Below are 13,451 nucleotides of genomic sequence, written 5' to 3'. Positions count from 1 at the left end.
CTTTAAAAAAAAAAGTGGCTCTGCTGAGTAGGACAAAGAACAGTGGACCAGAAGGTCTGGATCCAAAATCTGATCTTGCTTCAAATTGACCATGGGGTTTGGGACACACAAATTCCCTCTAAGGCCTCAATTTCCTCGTGTGTAAAATGAAGACTTTGGGCCAGTGTACTAAACATGTCTTTTTATTTTGTATTTTTGATTCTTTCACATTTTGAGGCCTTGCTAACTCTGGAGAAAACGACCCTCACAGGGTCAGCTAATTCCTAGAGATGGCAAACAACACTTCTTTGAGCTTGCCTTTCCTGTGTAAACCAACCAATCCAGAGCCCATACCCCCAGCCACCTCCTTTATGGAGCTCTTAAACTCCAGGCCACATCCCCCTGCCCTAACCACCCCAGGGCCAGGTATTAGACAGTTAAGGACAGCCCCTACACACCAGAGCCCAGGGAAATTATGCAAACTAGCCAATCGTAACCCTGCATACCCTGCCTCACCCATTCCTTCTCTTGTAAACTACAATAAAAGCTCTTGCCCATGTTTTCCTCTCACTGCCTCTGCCTCCTGACTGACCCTGGTGCTTTCCCATGCAGCCCCTGTGGTGTGGTGTGCACCCTTTTCTTGGGATCCGTGAGTACAACAAATGATCTTTTCAAGGCCAGTTGTCTCCCAATCTGTTGACCTCACTATACCTGAATAATAATAAAACCTGTATTTTAAAACACCCAGATCATCTCCAAAGTCCCATATAGCTCTCAAACTCTAACATTTCTGTATTCCCACAAATAAAGACAAAAATGTTCTATTCCTTTAGATAAGGGGTCAGGAAACATATTTTGAAAAGGGTTAGAAAGTAAATATTTTAGGCTTTGCCAGACACAAGGTCTCTGTCTCATATTAGTCTCTGTTTGTTTGTTTGAAAGTTTTATGACTCTTCAGAAACCTAAACACCTCTCTTACCTCACAGGCCACACAAAAACAGGCTGCAAGCTATCTGGCCCTATGGGCCATAGTTTCCCCATCTCTGCTTTAGACAACAAGAGAAAGTCTACAGACCAAAGGATGCCTTGAGAAACATCAAAAGCTTGACTGAATCCCTACTCAGATTTAACACGGCTCTACAATATACAACTGGGGAACCACTATTTGTAAAGGTGTACAATAAACTCTAAGTAGTTTCCCTGTAAATGTTACACCAAAAAAGTAATCTGAAACCATTCACTTCTGGACCCAGAAATAGCTGCTACGTATTCATGTGACCATAAACTCACATCTGTGTTAAAAGAAAACAATGAGAAAAGATCACCATCCTGTCTAGAGTCTAGCAGACACAAACTCAACAGGGTCATAAGTCAAAAAGTCCTTTACAAGAAAGCAAACGGCTATTCTAATACCTTTATAGATTCTGAATTTCACTAGAAGCAGACAAAACAATTAAAATAAACACATCCAACTATAAACTCTTCCTTTAGAATGGAAAGTGCTATTGTATTAACAGTTTTCAAAGATGGTTAACTACCACTAGCAGTTGAACCAAGAAAAAGAACTTTCTCAGAAAAAAGAAAATGCTAAACTTTCCAAGAGTAAAATAAAATCTTATGCTCATAACTGTTAAAAGGCTCTCAGTGGAAGTACACAAAATACCTCACGCAAAGTTGACAATTTAGATAATTTTCATTTAATTTCTAAATTATTCTTCTTAAGTAATATTTAAGCACCAGTAATACATGTTGAACAAGCACTACAATCCTAAATCAAGGAAGAGAGAGGAGAAAACAAAAAACCAAAATAAAACAAAGAAAGTTTTGACTCCAGGAACTGATGAAAGGAGGAAACACAAGATTTGCTCAGTATTTTAAATCTTTTACTCATGCTTTATCCCCTGAAATTACTCTACTTCAGTAAGAAGTGTAAACATGTACCCAATTTAAACAAGTGGCTGAGAACACTGCAGCATGGGCTCTGTATACAGAAGAGGAAGGAACAAGGTAACAAGGAATGTCAAAGGCTCAGTGCCTGTGGGAGACACTTTGTATCTTGTTCTGCAAGTGCTATGGAAGAATAAATGGGAAAACCACATAACAGTGACCCTAGAATGGAAATGGGGTAGAGACTCAGACTTGCTTTTCATTATGAGGCTTTTTGGATATCCATAAGCACCCTGAGAAGCAGTAAATTATTTCTGAAGAAATCAATTCATTCTAATTTTAACAGTAAAGTTTTACTTTATTACATAGTGATTTCACTTACTGAGATTTCATCAGAGGAAATATTTAGTTGGTAAATTCAGCTGAGGGGGAAAAAAAAACACCTACGTGGCTTATTTTAACAAGAGGGGAACATTTCAAACATCTCTGACATCTATAATGATTTGGGCTTTTAGTTTTACCAGACTACAAAACTGAAATTAAAATATATCAGAATATGGCAAAACCTAACTTATTAAGATGTAGAAATTGAGAGGCAAAGGCAGATGGAAGCCATCTTGTGCCTGGGGTGTTCTCTATGGCCTCCACGGTTTTGTTATCCAAAGTCAAACCAATGAGACAGTCCCATGCAGTTTCTTTCTGCTATTGAAAAACTTTTTTTTTTTTTCAATTCTTTGCAGGGTGTTAGAGCTCTGGTTCCAATCAGTATCACCAGACATGTCTTTCTACTGTCAAGAGGTTACCTCTTCTAGGAATACTTCCTTCACCTAATCATCATAAAAAGAAGGAGGAGAAGGAAAAGAGAAAAGAAGAAAGGGGAGAGGGGGGAAAGGGGGAACATTCACACAGCATTTTCTGTGGACCAGATGCTAATATTACCCCATCTTCCAGATGAGGGAACTCAGGTACAAACAGGTTAAGAAACAAGGCCAAGATCATAGAGCCAGTTGGGCTAAATTCCTTTAGGTGTTCCCATGACCCCTGGACATGATTGTATCTTTTAAATCATTACACTGTTTTATAAAAGCCTATTGATAAATCTGTTTCTTCCACTAAATTCTAAGCACCTTCAGGGTGAGAACTTAATCTTAATTATCACTTATCCTTGCATCACTCAGTAGCTGCTAATTAAATCTTTGATACATAAATGAATGAATGAGTGAACAAATGAACCAAAAGCCAGTGAGGAAAGTCAGCTGAAGACTAGTGACTGCAAGGGCAGGGTATTTTTCACTGAAGGCTACACCATGGATCCACCATGAACTTCGCTTAAGAGATAACTAAAATTTCATTCTTCTAAAAGGCCTTTTTGTGAATCTTGCCATAAAACAAATAGCTCTAACAATTTTTGAGCAAATTAAAATGATAATTCTTAGATACAGAGCATAAACAATTTTTTTGCAATTCAGGAAAAGAGCTAAATTTGCTCCAAAGGAACTCAAGAAGTTAAAATTTAATTTGTTTGCTAAGGAAGATTTGCTGAAAGCTAATTAGCTCTTAATGGAAACAAGCTACTGAAGTATTGCTCTTTCTGAGAGCAATGGTTTGGTGCACCTACTGTAAAATTAAAGAGAGAGAAAAGGGCAGAGCTCAGGGGAGTTAACATATTCCTCCTGAGAGTAAAATTGGACCAACGTGGCAAACAATTTACCTTTATGCTATAAAGGTAATAATAAACTAGAATTACCAGGGCAGTTTTGTTTTAAAAAAATCCCTCCCAGGTACAATGCAGATCTGATCATGCTCTTGTCCCTTATCTGAAGGGGAACAATAAATTCTCAATTGTACTATGATTAAGCTTTTGGAGACTTCTTTATCCACTAAGAATTCTATAAAATAAGAATAAACACAATAAGATAATAAATGTTGCATTTGATATAAACTGGTTTAATATCCCAATAGCTATGGGTACTCCAAACTCTTAATATGTAAAAGCTAAATTAAGATGACCATCCTTCAAAGAACATGACACTAAAAGATCCAAAAAATAAGTTAAATTTATAACAAATGGTTCATGGTTATTTTTATATAACTAGAAATCTATCTGCACATAAAAATTAAGGCATTCTCCTCTTAATACACACTTACAATCAAGCATTTTGCCCAAAAACCACTGCTACCACATCACTGGGGAAGATCTCATAGGTTAATGAGTTACCACTGAGGCACTTGCCAAAATTAGAGGTGGATGACACTCTTCTCAGGGTTAGGCTTAACTTTGTTTTGGTTACAATAAGCAATTAAACATAGAACATTCATAAAAACTGACCACCTATTAGATCACAAGTAAAATCAAAGAATGAAAATTGAGAAACAGAACAAAAATATGATCTGATCACAATGCAATAAAACTAGAAATTAATAAAACAAAAGGACAATATTCACCTATCAGAATGGGCAAAGACGAAACACTTACATACACTAATTTGATAAAGGTTTGGTACAAATAGGCACTCTCACGCACTGCTGGTGGAGAGAGAACTGGCACAATCTAGCTTGGGGGCAGCTGGGCAGCACCTTTCAAAATGACACACGCTTACACCAGTGCTTCCCAACACTGCTCGCACTCTGTAATCACCTGGGGAGCTTCAACAATTACTGATGCCGGTGTGCAGCCCAAGAGACTGATTTAATTGGCCTGGGCTTTAGACGTTTTAAAAGATCCCCAGATAATACTAACGCACAGACAAGTTTAGGAATGGCTGTTGACGTACCCTTTGATAAAGCAATTCCATTTCTCATTATTTATCCTACACACATATATATTCACACATGCGATGAATGACCTATGTCATCAATTGTGGCTTTGTTTCATAATACCAAAAGATAAGAAAAACATAAATCTTCACCAAAAGGGGACTTGTTAAATAAATATAGAATATTCATAAAATGCAGTACCTATGTATCTGTTAAAAAGTACAGATGATGTGTGAATTATATATCAATGAAACTGTTATATATATTTTTTAAAAAGAAGTGCAGAATGGTACAGACAGCATACTACCGTCAAAGTGAAAAATAATACACACAAACTGGTACAAGTGGCTATCTCATTGGGTGAAAATATGCTTTTCTCTGTATACTCTTGCAAATACTGCAATTTGTAATGTGTTATGTATTAACTCTTAAAAAATACATTTTAAAAATTAAATATAAAATTAGTCTGGTCGTATCATTCTCCAGGCAAACATAATTTTTATAAGCTAACATTCAAAGGGACATGGGGGAACATTTTGGAGTGAGGAAATACTATTCATCTTGAAAGTGGTGGTGGCTGCACAACTGCATGTGCTTCTCAAACTCAGAGAACTGCATACGTAACGTGAGTGAATTTTACTCTATCTAAATTATATGACAATAAACCTAACAAAAAATTTTTTAAAAGCTACATGGGGGCTGGCCCGGTGGCCCAGTGGTTAAGTTCGCGCACTCCACTTCGGCGGCCCAGAGTTTCACCAGTTCGGGTCCTGGGTGCGGACCCAGCACTGCTCATCAAGCCATGCTGAGGCAGCATTCCACATAGCAGAACTAGAAGGACCTACAACTACAATATACAACTAGGTACTGGGGAGCTTTGGGAAGAAGAAAAAAAACGAGGAAGATTGGCAACAGATGTTAGCTCAGGGCCAAATCTTAAAATAAAGAAAAGCTTACATGACAACTGGACCTCTCGAACAATGCTAGTAGGAATGTAAATTGGTACAACCAATTTTGGAAAATTGCTTGGTGGTATCTACTGGGTCTGGACAAGCACAAGCTCTGGGAGCCAGTACTTCCATTCCAGCACAGGTACCCAATGGAGACACATACACGGATTCACCAGTGAGCATGCAAAGGGATAGTCATGGCCACACTATTCATGACAGGAAAAAGAGAAATAACGCAGACATTGCTAAAAGTAAAATGGATAGCAGACTGTGGCGTATTTGTGCAATGGAAAGCCAGGCAGGAGGTGATTTAGTCTGCATATTAAATATTGGGGATATACTGGTAAGTGAAAAAGTCAAAGAGCAGAAAAACGTACATAATATGCTATTTATGTATAAAGGGAGAAATGAGAAAATACATATTCATATTAGAATACATGAATGAGAAAATAAGAAAAACAAATTCACATTGCATTTGGACACAAAATAAACGAAAGTGGTTAAGCATAAGGGATAAGAAGAAGAGGAGGAAAGAACTGAGTGGACAGGGGAAGGAATCAGACTTCTCAGTATCTCTCTCTTTATATATATTTTTTCCCAATATAAATTTGTTACCAATTCAAAAATGTTGCACTTAAAATGCACTTTTAAAAATCCAGTTAGGGAAATAAAACAAACTCCAAAGCTTGAGAGACCTGTGTGGTAGTATGAGTGGGGAATGAGGAAGCCAAGGGGATCTCTTGATTTTACTGTTGGAATTTAATTCAAATATATTCAAATATTAGTTGTGCAATTAAAGCAAAGAAAAAGTTTATCTAAAAATTAGTCCACTGAATTCTCCTTGTAAATTTTTTTTTAAAAAATAGAGTAAATTGACTTCTAAACCTAGTCTCTAAACATTTTTAAAATCAATGGTTATATATAGGTCATCCACTTCGCTAGGTTTTTCCCCTCTCTGTGAGGAAATTCAGATGAATTTAATAGAGTTAGCAAGAAGTAGCCCAGAAAACATGCCACATGACTAAGAGTCAACATTAAAAAAGTAAATGCAATCTGTTCAATCTATTATGTAGTATTAGGATTTGGTATCAAAGCTCCAGGAAGGAAACAACTATCTGAATTTGTATTCAACTTCTAATACAGATTCACTATTTAGAATTAAATTTCTTCTGTAGGAAGACAGAATGATGCCTTCCAAGTGATGAATTTGGAAGGCTCATTGGTCAGATCTTTTTTTCAAGACATTTTTTGTTATTGAGGTAACATGGTTTATAACTTTATATAAATTTCAGGTGTACATCATTATATTTTGATCTCTGTGTAGACTAAATCATGTTCATCACCCAAAGACTAATTACCATCCATCACTATACACATATGGCCTGTCACCCCATTCTCCCTCCTCCCTCCTCCCTTCCCCTCTGCTAACCACCAATCTAGTCTTTGTACGTATGAGATTGCTTATTGTTGCTGTTGTTTTTATCTTCTACTTATGAGTGAGATCATACAATATTTGACTTTCTCCATCTGACTTGCTTCACTTAGCATAATATCCTCAACGTCCATCCATGTTGTCGCATTTGGCAAGTTTTCATCTGTTTTTAAGGCTGAATAGTATTCCATTGTGTATACATACCACATCTTCTTTATCCATTCATCCACTGATGGGCACTTAGGTTGTTTCCAAGCCTCAGCTATTGTGAATAATGCTATGAACACAGGGGTGCACATATCTTTACACATTCATGTTTTCATGTTCTTTGAATAAATACCCAGAAGTGGAATGGCTGGAGACCATGGTAGTTCTAGTCTTCATTTTTTGAGGAATCCCCATACTGTTTTCTGTACTGGTTGCACCAGTTTATATTCCCACCAGCAGTGTATGCGAGTTCCCTTTCTCCACATCCTCTCCAACACTTGTTACTTCTCGTCTTGTTTATTATAGCCATTCTGGAATGGGCATGAGTTTATATCCCACTGTAGTTTTGATTTGCATTTCCCTAATAATTACTGACACTGAACATCTTTTCATGTGCCTATTGGCCATCTGTTTATCATCGTCAGAAAAATGGTCAGATCTTTTGCCCGTTTTTTCACTTGGGTTGTTTGTTTCTTTGTTATTGAGATGTATGTGTTCTTTATATATTTTGGATATTAACCTCTTATCAGATATATAGTTTGCTAATAGCTTCTCCGAATTGTTTGGTTGTCTTTTCATTTTGGTGATGGTTTCCTTAGCTGTGCAGAAGCTTTTCAGTTTAATGTAGTCCTATTTGTTTATTTTTTTCTTTTGTTTCCCCTGCCTGGTGAGACATGGTATTCAAAAAAATGCTACTAAAACTGATGTCAAAGAGCATACTGCCTATGTTTTCTTCTAGCAGTTTTATGGTTTCAGGACTTACATTCAAGTCTTTACTCCTCATTGCAACCCCTACCAAGGTTCTAATGACTTTTTCACAGAAATAGAACAAAGATGTATATGGAGCAACAAAAGACCCCAACCAGCCAAAGGAATCCTGAGAAAAAAGAAGAAAGCTGGAGGTATCACCCTCCCTGATTCCAAAATATACTATAAAGCTATAGCAATCAAAACAGCATGGTACTAGCACAAAAACACACACAGATCAATGGAACAGAACTGGGAGCCCAGAAATAAACCCACGCATCCAAAGACAGCTAATTTTCAAGAAGGGAGCCAAGAACATACAATGGAAAAAGGAAAGTCTCTTCAATAAATGGTGTTGGGAAAACTGAACAGCCACATGCAAAAGAATGAAAGCAAACCATTATCTTACACCATACGGAAAAATTAACTCAAAATGGTCAGACTTATAAAAGGCTACAGAAACACAGGATTCAGAATTGGCAAGGACAAAAAGGGTATTAGTTAAATGCTTCTCAAATTCTTTTGCCACATGGCACAGAGAGGACAGGGTAATATTTACATGTCACTCTCTGGAAACGAATGAGGCTCCTCACATAAGAAAAGAAATGAGCCTGAGAGCTGCTATAGCCCTAGCACCAAAGATAACCCAAAGTCCGAGAGCACCTTGGCACCCCTGTGACTCAGTCATGGCCACCTCCCTCTGTGCCCTGGCACACACCCACAGGGAAGGTTGTTTTGGTTCAGCCTGTCACTCAATACGGATACTCTCTACAAAGATTTTCTTGTTCACTAGTAACACCAGTGATGGTGGCTCATCACTATGCAGTACCTTCTGCGGTAGAAAGCAGACCAGATGAAGTCAGGGTGGTTGGGACTGTGGAATTTAGTTCCCTGTTAAAGACCAACTGACAATTCCAAAGGCACACTGCTCCTACAGGTGGATCCAAACCCAAAAGGTCCTCAGATGTCACCTACACAACTAAAACTAGTGTTCTTGTTTGAAAGCAAGGAGGGTCTCTTCTTTGCCCTTTCTCCAGACCTGGGGGCTCTCTGACAAACTTGCCTTTGCCAGACTGAAGCAGGTGCCACTATCCTAGCAACTAGTTCTAAAAAATTTGACATCATCACATGTAATATCTTCAGTAAAAGCAAAAACTCTCCACTACTCAATAAAAGCATGTCAACTAAATAAAACAGTAGAAAGTAATAATCTATAAATACTATAGAGATCTAATAAACAATTGTTAGGTACAATATGAGGCACCAATTGACATTTTTTAAAGCATATGTGGTAGTTTTTTATCTTTAAAGAATTTATAATTTTAAAGCATCATAAACTCCACAGTATGCAAACTCCAATAAGGGTTAAAAATATGAGAACAAGACTCAAAATAGCATAAATGACAGATATTACAAACCATAAAACATGAAAAATTACCACTTTGGTAACTCAAATGTTAGTTTTCTAGAAGCTTATCATCTTGAACAACATTTTCAGAACACGTAAAATTCATTTTATAAATGAGAAACAAGAAAAAGAAATTTGAAGTTACAGTACCTGGTAAAAGCTGGATTGTGTTCCGTCATGGCAACCAGCAGTTTCAGAGCATATGCTGGTACTGGGTCAGGCTCCGAGAGAATGTGCTCATACCTGAAATGATAAAGTGATTACAGAGAACACTCAGTGGTTTTCTCACTTAAATCTCCCCTACACAACAGAAACAATATACTATAAGGTACAAACATCTGGAGGGAAAAAAAAAGATGCTGAAACAAATGTATGAGGTACAGGACCTGCACAGGGTATTTAACCTGACAAAGCTTTGAACAGCTTCACTTGACGATGATGATGATGATGCTGACCCACCTCACAGAGGACTGTTCTTGGGAAGATTTAATGAGACAATCCACATAAAATGATTAGCACTGAGCTGCACACATACTATGAGACCAATAAACATTAGGCATTTGTGCCGGGGGTCCCCAGGACCACCCTCACATTCAGAGATGCACTAGAGGACTCAGGAGACTCGCATACAGTCGTACTTAGGGTGGAGATTTAGCACAGTAACACAACAAGGACACACAGTTGAATCATAAGGGCGAGGGCACAGGTGGAGACTGGAGGATTCTGTGTGCAGGCTTCTTTATGCTCTCTCCCTCCCATCAGCGGTCAGACAGAGCACACTCTTTCACTCAGCAACAAAAATACAGCACATGTATGTGAAGTTTCTGCCCAAGGAAGCCCATTACAGACTCAAGTGACCAACATTTTTATTGGGTGCTGGTCAGCAAGGCCATCTCTCTCGAACAAATATCAAAACCCCAGACTCCCAGAAGGAAAGCATGCATTCAACATAAACTATACTGTTTGCACAAACACTCTAGGCACCGTGAACTACCTGGAGGTTAAATGCTGACTGGGAACCCTCTGAGAGCCAAGTTCTCAGATGACAGCCAAAGGCCATCTTTGCAAGCAGGCCTTTCTAAGGATAGCAGTCTCAGGCCTGCTATGTTACCTCTTTTCTGCACAGTATTTTTATTAAAACTTCAAAATCTGAAATGAAAATTATTACCAGAGAGAATAAAAGTCAAAAGGTCCTCATCAAAAGTTTCCACAACAATGTTCAGACTGCGCCCCCATGTCATTTGCTAGGCAGGGGCTGGTTTCTATACCGTGTCTTACCTATTAAGGTTCAGTTATCCAGCATACAGCACCATGTAGATGCTCAATAAATAAGCATTGGGTGGGTGGGTGGATGGATGGATGGACAGGCAGACAAACAAACCAACTAATCAACTTTAGGACTTAACTCTCTGTAATAACCAACAACTAAAGAGAGATCCATCTATCTCCAAAAATCCAAAATGTATATTTAAAAACCCATGACATGAAGCAGATGCTTTTCAACTAGATAACAGGGCCCCAGGCTCTTCCTCAGAGCCTATTGACTCTCATTTTGGAAATCATTATAGAACAAGTTTAATTAAGCAGTCTCTGAGCGCACAGCCATTAGCACAGAGCCAAGCAAAGGCAGGAGACAGACCACTACAGAAAGGCAACCCAGGAATTACTAGGAGTGAGATTTGAAAGCAAGAGAAAAACAAAAGAAAGCAAACTCAAGGACTCCAAACAGAGAGCTGTCTGGGGAGTATTTAACATAGCTGCTCGTCCCTCAATGGGACCCGAGGGCCCATTACACACCACAATGCTCAAAATAGAAGAAGTGAGTCAAGAAAACGGCCAATTGGGTAGAGTGCTCTATTTAAGGAGGCAGCAAGAGCCATATTTTAGAAAGTTTTCTTACAAAATATTTCTAAATTATAGCAATTAAAAGATTTGCCCATGTATGACAAAGATTAAAAATACCAATCTTTCATAATAAAATCATAAATAAATTAATAAATCAAAGAGAACAGTATGTTAAAACATACAGCACAACCAATCATAAGTAATTTTAGAGAAGAATAAATCAAATTTAGGAAAACAATACATTTCATCATATGAATAAAACAAAAATCAAGGAAACACCTTTAGAGTTGATAAAAATGTACTTGTAAAACAACATCCAATTCGACCTTTTTTGAAAAAGGAACAATTCTTAGCATACCAGAGAGAAATCATTATTCCTTTCTCTAATAGGCTTACAAAGTAAAAAACTCTTATCATCCTAAACTGGAGGTACGTAAGACTACCCTCAGGTTCAATGATTTGCTAGAAGGACTCACAGAACTCAGAAAAGCTGTTACGTTCCTGATTATGGTTTATTACAGTGAAACGATACCAATTAAAATCAACAAAGATGAAAGGTGCATAGAGTAGAGTCCAGGAGGGGCCAGGTGCAAGCTTCCAGTTGTCCTCTCCCAGCAGAGTTGTGTGGACAGGACTTAATCCTGCCAGCAACAATGTGTGACAACAGATGTGAAGTACTGGCAGCCAGGGAAGCTCACTGGAGCACTGGTGTCCAGGGTTTTATTAGGGGTCAGTCACATAGGCCTGGAGTGCCTGTGTGGTTAACCTTACTTACTCAGTCTGCAACCCCTCTGGAGGTCAAGCAGCTACGGTGTGGCCCAAGGGCCTCACCATAATTCACATTGTTAGCATAAATTATCTGGCATGGCTCAACGCCCCATGCATACAGTGACTCTCTTATCAGGCGGGATATTCCAAAGGCTCAGAAGTCATCTCCCAGAAGACAGTCAAGGGCCAGTTTCTTTGTAACGTGCAGGGTTGGAACACCCCACACCCGATTAGTTAACACTTCAGGGGACACATCCTTAATAGGGAAACTGAGGCACTGCTGAGTTTAAAGTGAGGCATTAAAGTCAGAGATAAGAGAAGAATGTGCTCTTCCACTGCTTACCAGTATGTGGAAATTGTCAGCCAGAGAAACTCCTGATGAGTCACTCACATACCCAGGATAACTGGCTCCCCTTGCCCCAACTCCCAGACTTAGCTGAGTCACTGAGGAAAGCACCACAAGCCTACAAATTTAAAAATGCTTCCCATGTGACCTTCTTACTCATATGCTTGTGTGGAAAGTACAGGATAAAATATGGACAACTAGTTAGAAATATAATACAGAAAACAATCTCAATAGGACTAAAAAATATTAAATATTCTAAAATAGACTTAACAAGAAGATATAGAATCTACATTTAAAAAGAAATCACTGATGAAACTTTACTGACTGAAATACAAATGTCTTGAGGTTGTTTGAGGTTATCTAACCTTGAAACTGGAGGTAAAGATGAAGGCTGTCTCAGCCTGGGCAGGAGAATTTCCCCCAAAGAACATGTTTTTCTCCTCTTGGAAAAAGAAGGGTAAAGTTCATAATGGGTATGTTTAGAATACGAATATTAAATATATTGAATATATTTTAGTTTAATCAAAGATAGGTTTATACTGGTCAGGAAGAACTGGCCAAAAGAATGCTGTGATTTATTAAGTTTGTCTTCTAAAGAGAGAGAAAGCAGCGAGCTGATGGTAATTGGATCTCGCACTCTGAATGCAACCTGGAAGGAAAAAAACAGTGATAATCCTGGACTCCTGAAACAGCCTCAAAGGACAGTGGCCAGTGTGAAACTGGCCCATTTTGATGGACAGGGGCTGGAGAGGAGCACTCCGCATGCCCCAAGCCTGGCCATAGAATGAGTTTGCTACTGACATAAGAGCATGCTGTCCAGAGAATGTCCCAAGTCCCTTCTTTTCTACTTCTAGGATCCTCCCCAAATAAAGGGTCTTTGCTAGGTCCCAAACAGCTGGAACCCAGGCAGGAAAAGCTATTCATACCAAATTCAAATCTACCCCGAAGGAGAGAAAACTTCTAAAAATCACATATTCAGGGATCAAAGAGACAGGCCCTTCCCTATCTTGTCAAGCACCTGGTATAACCAATACCCAGTTTTAGGTAAGATGGCAGGAAATTGATCTAAATAACACTAGAATTCTGCGAGAAGCTGTTCTGGGGATGTGACCAAAGAACTAGCGA

The 13,451-nt window shown here is 38.5% G+C and overlaps 1 protein-coding gene across 8 annotated transcripts in view; it reads right to left on the bottom strand.

The window, feature by feature from the left end:
- Nucleotides 1-13,451, bottom strand: part of ULK4 (unc-51 like kinase 4) — a 512,778-nt gene that overhangs the window by 303,929 nt on the left and 195,398 nt on the right. For all 8 annotated transcript variants that reach the window (XR_006885343.1, XM_046640226.1, XM_046640162.1 and 5 more), the window contains one exon: nt 9,518-9,610. Coding sequence is in view for 7 of the 8 variants with exons in the window: in XM_046640226.1 (XP_046496182.1) it covers nt 9,518-9,610 (93 nt within the window). In the remaining variant the exon portion in view is untranslated. The remainder of the gene's footprint in view (nt 1-9,517; nt 9,611-13,451) is intronic.

Source organism: Equus quagga, chromosome 1 (genome assembly GCF_021613505.1).
Source record: "Equus quagga isolate Etosha38 chromosome 1, UCLA_HA_Equagga_1.0, whole genome shotgun sequence".
NCBI lineage: Eukaryota > Metazoa > Chordata > Mammalia > Perissodactyla > Equidae > Equus > Equus quagga.
Note: the sequence above shows the minus strand (reverse complement) of the source record. Positions and strands in the feature narration are given on the sequence as shown.